This window comes from Pinus tabuliformis, chromosome 1_1, assembly GCF_031772625.1.
Source record: "Pinus tabuliformis cultivar Carrire ecotype Pingquan chromosome 1_1, CPIR1, whole genome shotgun sequence".
Classification (NCBI taxonomy): Eukaryota; Viridiplantae; Streptophyta; class Pinopsida; order Pinales; family Pinaceae; genus Pinus; species Pinus tabuliformis.
Genome location: NC_142297.1, coordinates 2846259 through 2866479, shown reverse-complemented (window position 1 = coordinate 2866479; position 20221 = coordinate 2846259). Strand labels below are relative to the sequence as shown.

Sequence of the window (20221 nt, the reverse complement as noted above, 5' to 3'; positions counted from 1 at the left end):
GAAAACCAAATATAATTTCAGTCGCTTGATGAATGCAATTCCATTTGCCCACAGACATACCTTGTCAGCGGTGGGCTCATAGCATTGCTAGTTAATCCGATGATTGTAACTGCACCATACAAAGTTCACTGTGGGGACCAAAAGAGCAAAGATAGCTTGTATATTTGTCAGGAGAAATCAAACAAATTCGTTCATCTTCCTCAAAAAACTAATTTTCGCACAAAGAACTTGGCAAAAACTTCAGAAGTTACTCTCATAAAATTTGTCTTTCACTTATTTCATTGATATCTTACAAAAAGAACAGTAACCTAAACATGGTCGCATGCCAATTCAAGACAAGATTTCTAGTAAATATACAAAATACATCTCCATCATCATCTAGTGATGGCAAACAGATCAGGAACTATCAAAGAGGACCTTTAAATTGTCTTTCAATGCAATCCTGTACATAACTATTAACAGCATATACAATCTTGTGTGCACCTTTGCCTAGATTAATGCATCTTGAAGGAAAGGTTAAACATGAAATTCAAAATCAGTGACCAAAATAGTCCTAAGATAATTTACAGATCGAAAAACCCAAGAAGCAACTACACGTGGTACAAAAAATTGCCTTAAAGTGGAAGCATTCTCCATGGAGAGGTTGGGATCAGCATCTTTTAGAAGGAGAAACATATCAGTCAGGAGGTACCATCAATATCTGCTCCACCTGGACAAAAGATATCAATTGGTGCACATGTGTAATGTACACTTTGATTGCACCTTGGAGAAAAATTTGCCTGCCGGTTTATCAATTCATTGTCCAAATAAATGACAATAACAGTAATGTCATCATGAATGTTCCGCCGTGCACCTCTCTCAACTTTATGAAGATCAGCAGAACTCATATCTTGTTTCTTAGCAACCACCTGAAGAGCTTCTCTTATCAATCGCTTGGCTATTCCCTGCAAGGAGAAAATGATAACTGGATGTTATAATCAGAAAATGGACATATGTTGAGGAAAATATAAGAAATTACAACACATGCTACTATGCTGATCCCATAGCATGGTAAGGAATTGACAGTACAGTGCGTGGATTGTTGTGTACAATCTCAGCGGCTTCTTGGTCACTTAGCTGCTCCCATAAGCCATCTGATGCTAATATTAGAAACTGGTCTTCTGGTTTAAGATGGTGCACATGTATGGATGGCTCTGCTGTCAAAATTGGTCGCCGAATCACCAACGGAAACCCATAATGTGCAAACAATGAATGTTTGTGGAACTCTGGCTTTTTCAAATAAATATCACCAATTGATCTTGAAACCTGAACAATGGCAGTGGATTGAATACATCAAGGTCCAGTGAACCCCAACTCAATAGTTAAGAGTCAATACATCAACTCAAAGTTAAGCCATGTACAGTACTCACATAGGAAATAAGTTTCTTCCTATGATACATGGAAGGAAACGCTATTTTATGTGCATGTGTATAAACGTGGTGCAACAACCTCATACATTGGAGACTCCTATTAATTCAATCAAGCCTATTGCCTACTCAGATAAGAGATACTGAAATAACTTAAACTAGCCCTCTGGCAATCAATTCCTTTACCAATTCAATGTTTTAGAAGTTTGTTTCCTCTAATCTGGTACTAGGACACCAACACTGAGCATCAGACAAAATAAGTTCACTGTCAAAACTGATTCACAATTGCACATATATGTAAGATGTTTAAGGATATTCTGACAATCCATGGGCCTAAACAATTCTGTGACAGCCAGCAATTGCCAGGTCAGAAAACCATTTAGTGATGTTCAGAATCATTTCAATATTTACCTGTATTTGAAAATCTGAGCTATAACATGGAGGAGAGACGAAAACCATCCTCTACCAAAATACAACGCTCATTAAGGAATTTTAGTTTGAAGAGAACTTCTAAAGGTTCTCAATAAATCAAGGAATAACCTATGCTGTAAGCAAATACATGGGATAATGCCGGAAGGAGGCATATATCGAAAGGATAGATATAATAGAAATGAGAATAAAATAGCTAGAGGAGTCTAGGATGACAATGCTATAATAAAAGAATAGTTTATAACTTCTGAGAAGTTAGAACAGATGCAACTGGATTGAGAATAGTATAGTACAAGGGTACATGCAAGAAAGGAATAATAAATAATATTACCATACAAATACGAGAATAGCATGAAATGGGTTGATTTAAGAAGTTAAAAAAACGTTCAGTCCCTCCCATGTGATATTTTCAAAAATTGATGCAGCTATAAATGGTCAATTTAAACAAAATACTGTCATATATGTTTAGAAGCCAATACCCCTAAGTATCTTATAAATGAATTCCAAGTTAATTTTCCATAAAGACTACAGAAATGAGACGTGTGAATGACGACAATACTCATCTCACTGAATCATGGCCAATGTTGAAAATCCCACAGAAACTGTCTGAAATATGTTGAGAAATCAAGGGCATCAAAATTAGGGTGATTTCTCTACTTCGATAAACTACTTGTGATGATCTTTTACTTAATTTGATGTACTTGTAATTAACATCTTCTTTCTCTTGATTATTATTGTGTTCTAATCATCAAACAGCTACCAAACTATGAAGATCAATGAGACAAGAGGACACAAAATGTAGGTTGCTAGCCAGGGCCAAAACCTCTCCTCTTGAGAGGAAAACCCACAAGAATTCTTCTCTTCTTATAGAATCTTCAAATGACGAATTCCAAGACCTAAGACCCTTGACAAAGACCCCTTCAAGACCAAGTCAAACTCCTCCTTGATGAACTTGTTTCTCACAAAGTCAACCCAAGTCAAACTTACTTCAAATCTGCTGCAACTTCTCCTTTTACCTCAATTTCGGACATGAAACTTGTAACTGCAGTTTTTGTCCTCACTGCAGAAACCCTTGCTCGCACGTGTGGGTGGAGTATGGTGAATTTAGTCTCCTTTCTCCTTCGCTTAGAGAGCTCCTTCTTTCTAGATGACTCGGCTTCCAAAAATAGATCTTCTTGACACCAATCTTTGACTTCTCTCGGCAAGTCTGCAATTTGACCTTGCTTCAATGAGATGATACCCTAGTTCCTCACACGTGTCAGATAATGTGGCCGAAAAACAATCATAAAACTTCGCTTCCTCTTCTCTTCTTCGCTTACCTTTGTGATCTCTTTCTTGTCTTTTTCATCGAACTTCTTGGATGATCTTGGATTATTCTTCATAAGGTCGAGTTCTTCCTTATATATAGGCTTCTTATGCAGGTCGAATAGCCCTTATGAGGCCGACTTGTGTCTACTAAGCTGACTCCTCTTGTAGGCCAACTTGGTCTTGGAGGAGGACATTTGACTCTTTTGACTCTAAATAGGGTCTTTACATGATACAACATGCCCAATAGGGTCTTTACATATGACAATGACTTTTTGGACTTCTTGACTTCATGACAAATCCCTAGAAGCACACGATGGGTGTTTGACCCATATAGTATAAATAAAATGACCTTGAGCATGAAACCCATGCTACAAAATAACAATAATAAATTTTTCTTTTATTTTTTTTATCAAATACATAAAATCAAGATTACATAATACATTATGAAGACCGAACCTGGTTACATTTTTCAACACTCCCTTTTAACTAGGGAGGTATTCATAATACATACAAGGTGTTGTATCTGTTTCTCGAAGGCAATTCTTGGCTGCGAAACTGCGCTGAGAAACCAACTCGACCAAACTTTAGGTTCAAGCTAGCCCTCGAACCAGAGGGGGCTCCCTCAAGTGTTACGAGGCTTTCTTTTAATGTTGTTCATTGTCACTAGATAGCAGCCTCTGAAGCACAATTGCCAAATCTATGATTTTTATAAGTGGTTGTTGATGAAATCCAATTTCTGCCCAAAAATAAAGTCTTCTCTTGCTAAGGTTTTATCAAAGTGCCAACGTCCAGTTCTGACAGAATAACATAGCTTTAAAGAGTTTGGTAGAGGAATAGAAGAGAAATTAGATAATTAAGTATCCATACTGAATACTCAATCAATCAGATTTAGTAGATGCGTATAAAAGACTTCTACAGCCAAACACATATACATTCAAGACATGACAAAAGACAAGAATTAAATGATGCAGAGGAATTGTTTTAAATAGACAATTTAATTAGCTAGTCTCCATAATGATGATAACTTTGCAATGGGCTGTCAGGGAGGTTGATACTCAAACCTAGCCTTGCCCTAGCTCCTATGTTACCTTGAACATATGCAGAAACAGATTATGAAATCACAGGGAAAGACATACATGAGAAACAAATTTTATCATGAAACTAAAGCTAGAATACTTCAATTAAAAATTTTGCAATAGAAGTCTTTACAAAAATGGTAGGGTTTTGGCATCAAAAGCCAACCCTTTTACAATGAAAATCAAATAATATATAGAGCATTACATCAAGCTAATTGTGTCTAGCTTTCTGGAATAAAAATATGAACAATATACTAAAAAAACTATCTCTAAAAAACTACAGGAAATTTGGAGTTGTTTGCAAATCTTCTACCTTGAAATCTTGAGCTTCTTAAACTGTCTGTTGGAAAACTGCACTTTAATCCTCAATTTGTTGATCTTCTGCTACTAGGTGTTTTTTGAGTTCTGATATCTCTACCTCTAAATCTAAATAAGAATGACTGTTGATCTTCTTCCTTTTTCAGATGTTAAAATCATGTCCATAATCTGGTTTACTAATCCTTTTTATATAATTGATTAATCCCTTGTCTTTTGATAAAATCCTTTGATAATTAAATTGATTATCTTTCAGGTGCTTAATCATAGTCGTAAAATTTGGAGATGATTTGGAAATCATTGACTTTTTGTCACTCTTTAATTTTCAAGAATATTAATTTTAAGTTTTTGGGAATAAGATATTTTAATAAAAACATTTCCCAAAAATCTATAAAATTGTATTTCCATATTTCCATAAAAAATTAATTCTTGCCTGTGGTTTTGAAAAACCATGTCTTGTTTTGACCTGTAAAATTGTTCTTTTCTTTATGAATTTCATAAATAAAATCCCAAAATATTTCCTTCAATAACCTTGCTCTGTAAAACCATCCATGTTTTTGAAAACCATGTCTTGTAATACTTTTCCATTGTAGCATTTATTTATTTATGAATTTCATAAATGAAATTTACAACAATTTACCCAAACCATCCATTGTTTTCATATTTAGTTTTTCCCACTTTTGGTATACTTAGGAGTAAATGAAAATTCATAAATAATTTTCATTTTTCTGTGCAGACCATTTACTAGTTAGCTTCCCAGGGTTTTGAAAACCATGTCTCCAACCATGTTTGGTAAACTATGAAAATGTGTTTTCATCTCCCCCTTTTACGTCTGTAAAAACTTTGGATAAAAAATATCCAAATTTTCTCTTCACGTGCATTTTTCCTCTTTATAATTCTTTTCCTCCTTATACCATAGCAAAAAACATTCATTTGTTTGCTCTATATAATTTCATTTTCACCTCTGTAAAATGTGTTTTCATCTCCCCCTTTTACGTCCGTAAAAACTTTGGATAAAATTTTGTAAAAACTTTGGATAAAAAATATCCAAATTTTCTCTTCACGTGCATTTTTCCTCTTTATAATTCTTTTCCTCCTTATACCATAGCAAAAAACATTCATTTGTTTGCTCTATAAAATTTCATTTTCACCTCTGTAAAATTATTCCACAAGGAGAAAACATTTGTTTATAGCATTGGAAACTCCATGGTTTGTATTGAAATGTACCTCTGGAACATGTATCCTTATTTTAGCTCAAGCTTTTGCCTAAAAGTTCATTCCATAAAAATACGATTATAAAAATTTTCCCTCCATTATCGATGCAGACTTTATAGTTTTTTAAATTTCCCACCTCACATTTATAAATTCAAATCATTGTGGTAAATGGGGGGGCTAGTAGGTGGTAAATGGTTTAGGAGGGGGGTAGGTTAAAAGTCAGATAGTCGAGGGCCCCGCAAACTATCGATTTAATATTTCACACATCTCGAGGTATTATAATTTTGGTGTTTTAATGGATGAAATGCGGGGTGGGGACATAGGTTTGAATGGACTTATTGATTTTGACTTTCGACCCCCGTAATATATGGTAATAAATGTAGTTGTCGTGCTTAGAGATTGGGGCTGACTCTATATTTTTAAGATAAGTTTAATATTTTAAATAAATAATTTTATAAAAAATGTAATTATATATATTTTATAAAATTAAGTTTTATTTAAAATGAAACCAATTTTTCCAACAAGATTCACATATACTTGAGGGTTTGGCCAGGGAACCAATTAGCAAAATTTAGAAAAAATTTGTAACTTTTCTTGGACAAGAAAAAGTTACAACACAAGGTACATGGACATTCTCATACTGAAGAATTCTCATAAGAAGAGTCGGATTGGTAAGCCATCTCATTTTCTATCTTCTCGGCTTATATCAATGCATCTCATCATATCAACCAACATTGTCATATAGCAAGGGCTTGACTAACAGTTCTATCTATCCACAAGATTAAAGCAAAAAGTTGGGGAGACAAATGATTTATAGACACCTTCATCATCGTCACTCAAGGCACATACGCCATCCAGATTTTCACAAGATAGATTCCTCTAGGACCATTCCCATCTTGGATTTACACATCCTCATGGAATTTCCTCTTCGACTACTCTTACCTATTGGATGCCCTACCTCATCCTCAAAGACTATCAAAATTCAAATGCTTACCCAATCCTCCATTCTTTCTTCATAAAAAAGACAAGAATTATGTGTCTATCTCTCCCTCTCAACTAGGGAGGATCTACTCATTCCTATAAAAGTAATATACCCAAGTTCCCTCTTAACTAGGGACTTGCCCAAGCTCCCTCTTAACTAGGGACTTGTTTACAACAACAGTTTTCTACTCTTCGGTGGAGATCATGGCACTATCAGTTGCCTATAGAGCTCCTCCTTCCCGCATCATGTCATGGATGAACTTCAACTTCTTCATTATGGAGCCATCTTCTTCTAGAACTTCTTCGTAGGGCATCGGCTATCTTCTCCATCACTTCCTTTCAACGAAACATAGTGTTGAACCAATAGTCATGTCATCCTTCTCTTCATCAGGAAGTGACCTTTTTAGTCATCATCTAGTTAACCTTCATACTGCAACCTTTTCCAAGTCATGTTTCTTTTAGGATCTTCCATCCAATCTTAGTTGTAGATGAACTTCTAAAACCCTCTCTTGGTAGCCCTATTACAACCCAACCTGTTGAAGTTTCTAAGTTTACTTAGTTTAGAAACCCTTCATGCACTTTTTTCTGATTTATTCCTACCTACTTGTTATTTTTCTTTAACAAGATATTTACAAAGTAAATACTGAAAATAAACACCAGTGCATGCTCAACATATTACAGATCAACAACTAAAAGAAACAAGAACAAACACACCACATGACACCATTATTTTTGGACCAATGTACCCTAAAAAACCTAATGTGGGAAAATCGGTGCAGCTATCTGAGGGTTTTCCTATTAAGCAATATCATAGTACAATCTGGGTGCCGAAACTGGCCTACCCAACAGAGAATTTCCTTAGCAGCTATACCTCACAGTTTGAGAGAAATCTCCTGGCTGAAACCCCAGAAAACCCTTCCGACAGCTCCTCAACACAAAACTGCTCTACAACCCCAGCGTCTGCCCAAACTGGCTCTGCGTCAGACCCTCTCTGTCTCACGTTGGCCCTACGTCAGCCCCAGGAGACCCTGCATCAGCCCAAGAGACCCTGCGTCAGCTCTGGGAGCCTCTGCGTCAGCTGCGCTGGCCCCTTTGGTGCTCTGCGCATCACTTGGCTGCCTCTACGTGAGCCCTTGCTGGCTCTGCGTCACCCTCCTTGACTGTTGCGCTGCTCTCCCGGCGCAATCTCTGCCTTCTCTGTTTCTCTATACTCAATGCCCCTCATTTTCTCTCTCGATCATTGATTCTCTCTCTTAGCAAACCCCGCTCTAGAGAATAGAATGATTGATCATCTGGTGTGCTCTCCAAGTGACCCTCAAGCCTCCTCCTATACTTTTCCTGTTGACATCTCAACGGCCAAGATTAAGTCCCTAATCAACGGCTAAGATTAGATCTGGCTTGATCCATGTATTTTGGACCATTTTAACACAGATTCATATTAATACACATTAATATTTTATTTTCCCTAAGTTTAGACTTAGGGACTCCATTAAAAATATTAATTATTTTAATATCTCCTGATCTGTTTAGAATCTACGCAAACCCTTTCTGGGTATTAAAGATCTCACGTGCCCCAACCTCTCCACCAAATTTCGTGGCTGGAGCACATCCGATGCTACCCCAAATCAACACTCCCTCTTAGCGAGGACTGTGCTCTAGCAATACTCCTCACTGAGTATTTCTCTGATCATCTGGCATCAGTACCTATGTTGATGCTAGGCCTTCCTGCCCAACATCCTCTGCACTGCTGCCTCCTGTACTGCTGCCCATGGTTCTACCACTACCATTGCTGCATCTGTACGACAGCTCCCTCTGCATCCGTGCTACTGCTGGTCCTTTCTCCCAACACTGCATCCGCACTGCACCTCCTTTCATCATGCTGCCCACTACTGCACTACAACTCAGTTACTGAGAAGTAAGTAACTGATCTCCCAACTGACCTCCCTGTTGGGCTAGAAACACCCACTGATGTTGAAGCTCCCTTTGTCGCTAACAAGTGCTCCCTCTCTCTGACCTCTGCGCTGCTACAACAACTCCCTGCATCTCGCACTGTTGCACACCTCTCTGTACCCTCCTGCACTGGTGCAACACTCATGTGCCTCTCGCACTGCTGTAGCCTGCTAGCTCTGCATTGTCTTGGGACTTCTGCATTGTAGCTCTCTCTGTCGCTCCATCTGCATCCGTCTCTTCCCACTCAACTAGTCTTGCTACTCCTCGTCGAGGCTCTCGTCGAGGCTCCCGTAGCAAGGTCTAATCCAAAAGGTTGGGTACCTCAAGGATCCTACCCCCCATCGCCTGTAGTCCGCCTGACTACAGCGCGATGTCTCCCCACTTCCGCTCAAGTGGTGCATGTGCACTCATGGCACAATTATCATCTGTCAGAACTTCCTTACCTGCCCATGCTAGCGCTACCTTAGTCTCAAAAGACTCTCCCTTATTCTTCTTCCTTGGGCACTGGGTCGCATAATGACCCATCTCCCCATAGTGGAAGCACTTGATCTTGGAGAGATCTTTCTTCTTCCGCTTCTCCTGCTTTCCCTCAGATGCTAGGGCCACATCCTCCTCCTCCTGCTTGACCTTGATCCCCTTACTGCTGCTACCTGTCTTTGACTGTCGTCTGATCTCTTCCTAGCGAAGAGCTGCCCACATCTCGTCCCAACGTAAGAGAGTCCCTCTGCCCAGGATGCTCTAGACAAACACTTCCCACTCTTCTGAAACAGCATTCAAGGTTGTCCTCACCATAAGCTCCTGATCCAATGTCGCTCCTATAGCAGTCAACTGATCTTAGATCTCATTCAATCCTCTGAGGAAGGTGTCAATTGATTGACCCTTCTTCATCTGATACAAGCTCATCTGGTTCTCGAGTAGCATTCTTCTCTGCACAAAAGTATGCTGGTACAGGTTCTTGAGAGCCTCCCACATCTCAACTGCCATTTCCTTCTCGGCTATATGTGGTACCACATGATCCTTGACCCCGTCAAGGATAATGCACTTGGCCCTCGCCATCACCTCTTCGTACCTTTCATTATCATTGGGGTCGACTGGGGCAACTACTACCCTTAAAGCGAAGTTCTTGACACGATTCCTGTCAAACACTGATAAGATTCTGGCCTTCCAGACTACGAAGTTCGATGCTCCGCCTAGTCTATCCTGGTCTCTTACCCCGTGTAGTGCCATGACGCTCCTCTACTTCCCTCCTGGAAGTTCTCTATTCGACTCCTCTGAGTCTCTACTTCCCGTCCGGAAGTTCTCTTATGGATTCCCTCTGAGTCCTGATTTCCCTCCTAGAAATCCTTCTATTGCTTGTCGAGATGCCCCCTACTATGATCGTCTTGTGCAACTGCACTGCTAATCCAGGTTCCTCGGCTAGAAACCCTCGGTAACAACTCCTCTAGCCCTGCTCTGTCAGGTACTGTTTAGACTACAGTACCTCACCTGCTCCACTATGCAATATTTCTGCAACCTTCTAGACTCCAGCCACTGCCTCTCTGTGAACTGCGTCAGCCCCTCTCTGCCCCACGCTAGCTCTGCGTCACCCCAGATGGGTCTGCGTCAGCCCTGGGATGCCCTGCGTCAGCCCTCTAGCGTCAACAACGCTGGCCTCTCTGAGGCTCTACGCAGTTCCCAACTTCTTCTGCATGGCTCTGCGTCACACTTCCTTGGCCTTTGCATTGCTAGAAACAGCTTCTGTCACCTCGGGACAGCTGTATTGCTCCACTCAGCTGATGTCTTTTAGTCCTCCTGTGATCTGCAATCACGCTCTGATACCATGTTGAAGTTTCTAAGTTTACTTAGTTTAGAAACCCTTCATGCACTTTTTCTGATTTATTCCTACCTACTTGTTATTTTTCTTTAACAAGTTATTTACAAAGTAAATATTGAAAATAAACACCAGTGCATGCTCAACATATTACAGATCAGCAACTAAAAGAAACAAGAACAAACACACCACATGACAGCATTATTTTTGGACCAATGTCCCCGGGAAAACCCAATGTGGGAAAACCGGTGCAGTTATCTGAAGGTTTTCTTATTGAGCAATATCAGAGTACAATCTGGGTGCCGAAACTGGCCTACCCAACAGAGAATTTCCTTAGCAGCTATACCTCAGAGTTTGAGAGAAATCTCCTGGCTGAAACCTCAGAAAACCCTTCCGGCAACTCCTTAGCACAAAACTGATCTGCAACCCCAGTGTCTGCCCCAACTGGACTGCGTCTGCCCAAACTGGACTGCGTCAACCCCTCTCTGTCTCACACTGGCCCTGCGTCAGCCTTTCTTGGCCTGCGTCAGTCCCAGGAGGCCCTGCATCAGCTCTAGGAGCCTCTGCGTCAGCTGCGCTAGCCCCTCTTGTGCTCTACGCAGCACTTGGTTGCCTCTGTGTGGCCCTACATGAGCTCTTGTTGGCTCTGTGTCACTCTCCTTAGCTGTTGCGCTGCTCTCCCGGCACAATCGCTGCCTTCTCTGTTTCTCTGTACTCAATACCCCTCATCTGCTCTCTCGATCACTGATTCTATTTCTCTTAGCAAACCCCGCTCTAGATAATAGAATGACTAATCATATGGTGTGCTCTCCAAGGGACCCTCAAGCCTCCTCTTATACTTTTCTTGTTGACATCTCAACGGCTGAGATAAAGTCCCTAATCAACGGCTAAGATTAAATCTAACTTGATCCATGTCTTTTGGACCATTCTAACACAGATTCATATTAATACACATTAATATTTTATTTTCCCTAAGTTTAGACTTAGGGACTCCATTAAAAATATTAATTATTTTAATATCTCCTGATCTGTTTAGAATCTGTCCAAACCCTTTCTGAGTATTGGAGATCTCATGTGCCCCAACCTCTCCACCAAATTTTGCAGCTAGAGCACATCTAATGCTACCCCAAATCAACACAACCATATGCCTTCTTTCAAAAATAAAAAATGAACATCAAATCAATATTACCTCTTTATGATGGCCCTTTGTCATGACATCTGCTTCTTGCAACATCAACATCCTTTTGCATACTATATGAACCCATCTCCAAGACATACATTACCAAGGTTCCCCTCCAATATACATATTAGGGTCTTTCATACCTTCTCCATGGAGATGTCATCGTTAATCCTTCTTGTTATCAGATGTTGATCACTTATCTTATTTTACATGACTATTGATACATCTTTCATGAACTCGTCTTTCACCTCTCTTCACATATAGCTTCCTTGGGATCTTCTACACATAGTTCCTTCATCATAGGAACCATATTTTCCAACCACCTCATATTCTTCATGAGGTCATATAATTCTGTAGAAGAGTTCAAGGCACATTGTATTTATGCCTTTATGCATCATTCTTATGGAAGAGTTTATTTTTCTTTCATTATGCTCATGACATAGAGCATTCTAATCATTCTATCTGCAACTATATGATGACATGATTTTATCTATTTATTACTAGCTATATACATACCTCTTCCTTCTTGTGGTCATCTAGACTTCCTTTGGCGGCTTCCTTTCCTTGCTTGAATATGAAAATGCTTCAATCAACCTGACATGTTGCACATCTTTGTCATCATACCATCATCCTTCTCAATTACGAATCCCACACTATGTGGAATGTAGACTATCTACTTGCTTTTTCTAAGTAGAGGTGAATCTTCTAGAAAAGATTCCAATGGAGGATCTTGATGATCCTGATTCTGCAAATGCTTCTTTCTAATGATGATGAGGTGTGACAAACTTTTATCTTCCTATATTGCTAGATGACTTGCTTCAACCATTCAAACTTGTTACTTCAGTTATCCTTATATGCTTCCAATGAAGATGCCATGAGCTACTTTCTTTCTATCATGTACTATGACTACTTCAACCATATAAACTTCTACTTCGGCTATCCTTCCATGCCTCTATGATGATGTCATCTCAATCTCTGCTATAATGCATCTTATCATACTTGTGATGCTTTCCATCATAACTATTATCTTCTACAAACTGAAAAGAACTAAGTATATGATGTTATCTTAGTCATAGTAAAGGTCTTTCACTTCCTCCTTTGTCTTCTTCTTTTCTGGTTCTTCTACTTCTTCGGTGACATGGGCTTCATTTCTTTCCTTTCTCTTCTTGTTGTCCTTCTTGAGTTTAGGACAATTCCTTTTGAAATGCCCATATTCATTACATTCATAACATTGAATCTTAGACATGTCAATTTTCTTTTGAAATCTTTTTCAAGACTTTCCTTTCTTCCTTGCCATAGCTGCATATGCTTGAGTTTGTTCACTTGATCCAATGTCATTCTTTGCCTTTAATCTGGTTTCTTCAATTTTGCATAATGACCATAGATCATTGAATGGGGTAGTTTCCTTCTTTCCATAGATACTTGATACAAAGTTGCCCCATTCATCAGGTAGTGCATTGAGTACAATGGTGGTCATTTCTTGATCAGACATCACTTCTCCTAGCTCTTGTAGTTGATCTTTTATTTGAGATACCCTCATAAGGTATGAGGCTACCCCTTCTTCCTTTGATACCTTCATCTTGTATAGTTTGGTTCTTAATGATATAATTTCTCCTGCAGTACTTATAGAGAACAATTCCACCAATTTTTCATAGATCTCTTTTGATGTCTTCAACTTTGCTACATAAGGAATGAGAGAATCCTTGATTGACTCAATAAGGATTCTTTGAGCTCTTACTTCTCCTTTCATATACTTTGATAGTGCTTGAGATTGCCCTTGAGGAAGTTTGGTGATTGAGCTCATGACATATTCACTAACTTCATTTTCTATGAGGATCAAATCTAGTCTCTTCTTCCATGCAAGGTAATTCGATGTCCCAACAAGTTCGTTGTTCTCCTTGTAGAAAGAAGTCATTGTAGATTGAGACATAAAATATAGAATACTTGCTTGTTAAGTGAAGATGCTTCTTTTGATGATGATCTTCTTTCTTCAAAAAGACAATGCTTCTTCATGAGGAGAGATGTTCCTCTTCCATCAAAGATGTTTGAGATGTGATCCTTTTCTTCAATGAGAGGGAGATCACTTTGATGATGAAGTGCTCTTTCTTGTGTCCTTCGGTTGATGATTGTAGAATGTGTAAGCTTCCCAAGAATGCTTCAAGTGTAGAGTCCTTCTTTGAATGGAGCTAGGGTCTTTGAGGCCTTCTTCTTTGTGATGATGTGATCCTTGTGATGTGATGGATAGTCCTCCTTGATGCCTTTTGTTTTCCTTGATGCTCTTCTTATGCTCGTTCCTTATGTAGCCTTCTTCAATTGGATGATCTTCAAGCTACCTCTTCTTCTTATCACCTTAGCTCTAATACCATGTTGAGAAATCAAGGGCAGTTAAATTAGGGTGATTTCTCTTACTTTGATAACTGCTTGTGATGTTCTTTTACTTAATTTGATGTACTTGTAATTAACTTCTTCTTTCTCTTGATTATTATTGTGTTCTAATCATCAAACAGCTAGCAAACTATGAAGATCAATGAGACAAGAGGACACAAAATGTCCTCTTGCTAGCCAAGGCCAAAACCTCTCCTCTTGAGTGGAAAACCCACAAGAATTCTTCTCTTTTTATAGAATCTTCAAATGACGAATTCCAAAACCTAAGACCCTAGACAAAGACCCCTCCAAGACCAAGTCAAACTCCTCCTTGATGAACTTGTTTCGTACAAATTCAACCCAAGTCAAACTTGCTTCAAATATGCTGCAACTTCTCCTTCGACCTCAATTTCGAACCTATAACTTGTGACTGTAGTTTTCGGCCTAACTAGAGAAACCCTAGCTCGCACGTGTGGGTGGAATTTTCCTTTCTCCTTCGCTTAGAGAGCTCCTTCTTTCTTGATGACACGGTTTCCAAAATAGATTTTCTTGACACCAATCTTTGACTTCTCTTGGCAAGTCTGCAATTCGGTCTTGTTGCAATGAGATGATGCCCTAGTTCCTTGCACGTGTGAGATAATGTGGCCCAAAAACAATCCCAAAACTTTGCTTTCTCTTCTTCTCTTCTTCACTCACCTTTGTGATCTCTTTCTCATCTTTTTCATCGAACTTCTTGGATGATCTTGGATTATTCTTCATAAGGTCAAGTTCTTCCTTATATATAGGCTTCTTATGGAGACCGAATAGCCCTTATGAGGTTGACTTGTCTCTGCTAGGCTGACTCCTCTTGTAGGCCGACTTGTGGAGGAGGACATTCAACTCTTTTGACTCTAAATAAATTCCTTTTACATGATACAACATGCCCAATAGGGTATTTACATGTGACAATGACTTCTTTGACTTCTTGACTTCATGACAAATCCTTAGAAGCACACAATGGGTGCTTGACCTATAAATAAAATGACCTTAAGCATGAAATCCATGCAACAAATAACCATAATAATTTTTTCTTTTCTCTTTTTCATCAAATACATAAAATGTAGATTACATGATACATTATGAAGACCAAACCTAGTTACATTTTTCAACAAAATAGGGAAGAAAAGATGGAGGTAAAGACACATAAAGGAGTTATATAAAACAGGTCCTGTTTTTATATAATGTTATATAGGGAAGCATGTTATATAACGTGTGAACCATCAAGAATTAATGATAGGAACAAACTATAAGCATCCAGTAATATCAACAGTGCTCCCACCATAATTCAGTGTTTGTTGAAAAATATGTTATTCTTGGTTGATTAAACCCTCATATTTTTGTACACATCATGACCAGCATGCTGGCCACGCAAGATTGACACTACGATTTTTTACAATATTGAATATGCATGCAATGTGCTTAGGCTACATTGCCCCAAAACCTAGCAGGTCTTGTGAGGGGAGCTCACAAGGCAAGGATTAGACCAAGTAACAACACTATAAAGTGTGGCCCGCTGTCACCACAGCCACCACCTCCTCTTTAGTGGGTTTTCACCACAAGGGAGGTTTCCCTATATAGGTCACCTAATGGATATATCAAGTCTAAGGCTTGGAGGTGGCAAGGATAGGCCTAGGATAGGTACTCAACTTAAGGACAAGGCTCAAACTAGCTTAGATAAGGTGAAGTGTACCCTTCAAAAGCTTATATAAGAGACAAGTGACCTAGGGTTTGTGAATAGGCAATGTTGATAGGCTTACTTAGGCACACAAGGCCAAGAAAAGGCTTGAAAAGATAAATGTGATCAATTTTAGGGACAACAAGCCTTCAGGAAGCCCCAAGTTGAAGCCTAGGGTTAGATTAGGGTTTTCCTAGTGCAAAATTTGCCTAGAGCTTGTGCCATCAGCCTTAAAATGGAAGAAGTATCCATAGAAAAAAGGATGTTTTTGAGGCAATGTGTCACCAACCACGTGCAAAACCCTTCCACAAGTCAACGCATGCCCCTTAGTTGAATTTCAGCCCCTAACCCTAGCCTACAACATGCCTTAAAGGCCAAAAATTTTAAAGAAAGAGAAATTAAGTTTCATGGAAAATGTGTGGTGTGATCACCTATGTGGAAGAGGCCAGTGCTTGATCTTGGGTGATGGAGTCTAGAGGGAGATCTACTTATGAAAAATAAAACCCTAGAATGGAGTAAGGGATAATGAAAACCCTAGTTTCATACCCTAGCTATCATTTTATGAGGGAACAAAGTCATTGAGGAGAGCTTAACATGAAGGATCACTCAAGAGATTGTCACACAAGTCTTAAAAGGGTAATGCATACAATACCATTGCCAAGATTTCATAGAAAAATATTCAATAAAAACTAGCACATATAAACCCTAACAATATCCATTCCATGCAATAGCCATAAAGATATTCAAATACATAGAATACTTACAAGAAAATGCATGAACCAATCCTTTATTGTTCCAAAATGACATCTTCAAAGCAAGAGAGTCTCCATAAGCAAATACTCCACAAAAGATCACATCTCCACAAGAAACAAGTCTATTTCAACTAGGCCAAAATCTCTTAGAGCGGACAAATTGATCCACAAGTGATGATGAGAATACAAATGAGGTGACCTCTATTTATATAAGGTCCACCTCTACCAATTTATGACTAATGAAACCCCTAAATCAAGTTTGACATAAGAAAACCTTGGGTTACAAGCCAACACACTAGCTAAGTGACAAAATAAACCAAAATTGCCCCAACATGCGAACCATAGCTTCCAATAATGTTGATGACATGCCCTTTTAGGGCTCCAAATGCCATGCCAAGGTGTGATGAGGTGTGAAAAAGTGTCAAAGTGTCTGGATAAACCAAAATTTGGGGAAATGCACTCAAATCCTCCTCTAGGATCCCAAGTGCAACTGGGGTGCAATCATGCGGTCTCCATGGGTCTCCAACTATCAAAATGAGGCCTCCCCTCTCTAGCGATAGGGCTTTTCCAAGTGCAACAAGCCCTCCCAAATCTCTCAACGGGAGACCATCCTCATTTAGACTCTGAATCAAGTCTTACCCATCAGGTTCTGTCAAGGCCATTATGGGAGCACATTGAGTCTAGTGGTGTCATCATGAAGAAATCCTATATGCTAGGTCAAAGTAGACCAAGGTCCTACGCCTTAAGGGTGCTCTGGAACATGTATCATCTGCTCATGTTGTCAAGAGGCTCAACTCTCTCAATGTTGCATCTGCTAAGCCATAGATCTCTCTAAAAGTCTTGGGTGCCTGTCGAGTGGGTTCCCTCAAGGCTTGGGCTGCAATGGAACACCTGACAAAACAACATGGACTCAAGTGAAAGCAACCATCCATCATAGACTAAAATCATATATGCATCTAAGTGGACCAAACTTGAATGTTAAGGTCATATTAATACTTCAAACAAGGATCACCTTCTGATGTATAACAAAACCAAGTCATGTAAAGGTCTTCCCTACCTTAATAGAGTTGACTAATGGTCAACCCTATTAAGTGCTTCCAACCAATGTTGCACGAAGCGGGGACAAAACGAGGACGTTTTTTGGAAGCAGGGAAGCGGAAGTGTTATTTTCCAAAAATCTAGGAAGTGAAGCATCTGCTATATATATATATATATAGATATATATATATTATATTTTTTTTGCATTTATATTCAAAACAAACATCCCAAATACCAAATTAGTTGTAGAAGACATGAAAACATGCATATTTTTGCATAAATCAAGATAGATATGGCTTCCATGATTCCATTGTAGTTACTAGTATGTACATCAATGATTAATTATTCGAGCATCAACCATCTATATTCTAGCAATTACAAACATACATCAAATTTTTAAGCATATTATAAAACATAAAACATTTAAGCATATTATAAAACATAAAACATAGAGCATATTATGATTTATCTAGCAAGTGAGCAACTATCAACATTTGTCATGTCCAAAATTCAAATAAGAATGTTTACAAAATAGGTCACTTGGTCACCGCCAAGACAAAAAGGTTCATATTCACAAGCCTACAAGTCTAATGATTAATCTATGACAAAAATAGTAAATTGTGAATATATCTACTAATCTCTCCTCCTTCCACCACGAAGAGAACGTGGTGGCAATGAAGAAGATGGTGCCTGTGGAAGTTGTGGCACTGAAACTGATGAAGACAAACCCCCTGTTGTTGGTGTTGAACCATGGAACCTAGGGGGTGGCATCTCAACTCAATCATCATCATCCTAGAATCGCTCAAAAAATTCATACAAAAAAAAACCACTAGTTAACAAAAAAAATTAAAAACATGAATTAGATAAATGCTTTATAGGCAAAATTCATACCACAATAGACATACCTGAATAAGAGCAACCTCTAATTGCTCTAATCGCAACACTCCATCCTCCAAATTGGGCTCCTCTGGATTCCTATCCCAAATCTTAAGGTCTTTATTAGTCTTTGCATCATCACAGTGATGCGACAACAATCGCAAGTCGTAATGAACATAAACCAAGCTCTCTGCCTAGTCTAAACTCAACCTATTACTTTTAACACTGGATGAAAGAATAAGAGCTCCAACACCTCTCTGCAGAAGAAGTGTTTACCACCTGTGATAGCACCTGCAATGCCAAAGTCTGTAGAAGTGGAGTAGCCCCTCCATGCATGTTCCACCAGTCAAGAGAAGAAAAAGTCTCTTGATCTCTAATTGCATGCTTGCTCCCAAATGGACCAGTGTTAAGCGTATAGTTGCTCCACTGTCTTCGTACCATGGCAGCCTCATCCTCATCAGGGACTAATTTACTCAATGCAATCATATATTTTTTGTGAACCTCTTGATCTTGGTGTGGTTTTCTCCTGCTCCCCCCCCCCCCAGGTGCTGGTGTTGAAAGCCATGATGGATGATAGTATTTAGGTGTCAAAACATATGCTAATGCATGCAATGGAACATTTAGCATTTCCCATCGGTTTTCCACCTCTGCACGAATATAATTGTACAAGGTGATATCTCTAGGCTCAACAATGTCTTTAATCTGCCCCAACATGCTATCCATTTGCTCATACACCTCCCCAATTATTGGTCGATCTGAATCTCCAAACTTGATCATGTAATAAATTGGTTTGGTGAATTGCAAAACATATTTAACCTGTGACCAAAAGTACATGTCAAGAATAGTGTCCTTGGCTACATTAGCACCATCTCTATCAGTGTTAATTTCCTCCCATGATTCAGCACACACCATATTAGTTAAAGCTTGTCTCACCTTCACTAGCCGCCTAAAGGTGAGGTAATAACTGGCAAATCTTGTCTTTGCAAGTTTAAGCAACTACAACTTGGAGCAAGTGTCATAAAAGTAGTTTATCCTTGTATGCCCTATGATGAATTTAATGAGTTATTTCCCTCTCCTGTAAAGCTCATTAATCCACCCACATTCTTTATGCTTCACAATATCATGCATCAAAAGGTTCAATGTGTGAACTAGGCACCCAAACCAAAAGATGTGTGGATGAGTACGCTCAATAATTTTTCCTGTTGCCTTACAATTTGCTGCATTATCTGTGATCACTTGAACCACATTATTCGGACCAACATCTTTGATTGATTGCAATAGGAGATCTGCAATGTTTTGGGAAGATGCACTGATGGAAGAGGAGTCATGACATGTAATAAATACTGCACCACAAGCAGAAACACTAAGATCATTTATCAAATGTTGGATTCTAATATTTGTCCACCCATCTGATACAATGGATACCCCACAATCTACCCACTCATTTGTAAAACGTGTCAAAGCTCTTTGAACCTTTGCTTTTTCTCTTTCTAATAACACTGTTCTAGCTTTCTCATAGTTGGGGGACTTGTATCCTTTTGGGGCTTCATTGATGGCCTTTACCATTTCATGCCAATAGGGAGAGCGAAGCACATTGAATGGTACACTGCAAGCACAAAGAAATCGGACTATCTTTCCATCCACATCATCCCTCCCAACAACATTCAAGAAATCCCCTATTGTTCTTTTACCTCCAGAGCTTGCAGAAGTACCATGAGGAGATGAGCTACCAAATCTAGAGGTTGCACTTGATTCAGAATGAGCTTTTTGTTTCTTGCTTTTTTGTTGTGCAACCTCCTCTATTTGG

The 20221-nt window shown here is 39.0% G+C and overlaps 1 protein-coding gene across 1 annotated transcript in view; it reads right to left on the bottom strand.

Moving 5' to 3' along the window:
• Positions 1–304: 304 nt before the first annotated feature.
• LOC149211330 (putative protein phosphatase 2C 78) overlaps positions 305–20221 on the bottom strand; it is an 83787-nt gene continuing 63870 nt past the window's right edge. The window contains exons 3-4 of the mRNA XM_089391462.1: positions 1069–1305; positions 305–944 (exon numbers count right to left, since the gene is read on the bottom strand). Coding sequence (XP_089247588.1) covers positions 681–944; positions 1069–1305 — 501 coding nt within the window. The 3' untranslated portion in view covers positions 305–680. The remainder of the gene's footprint in view (positions 945–1068; positions 1306–20221) is intronic.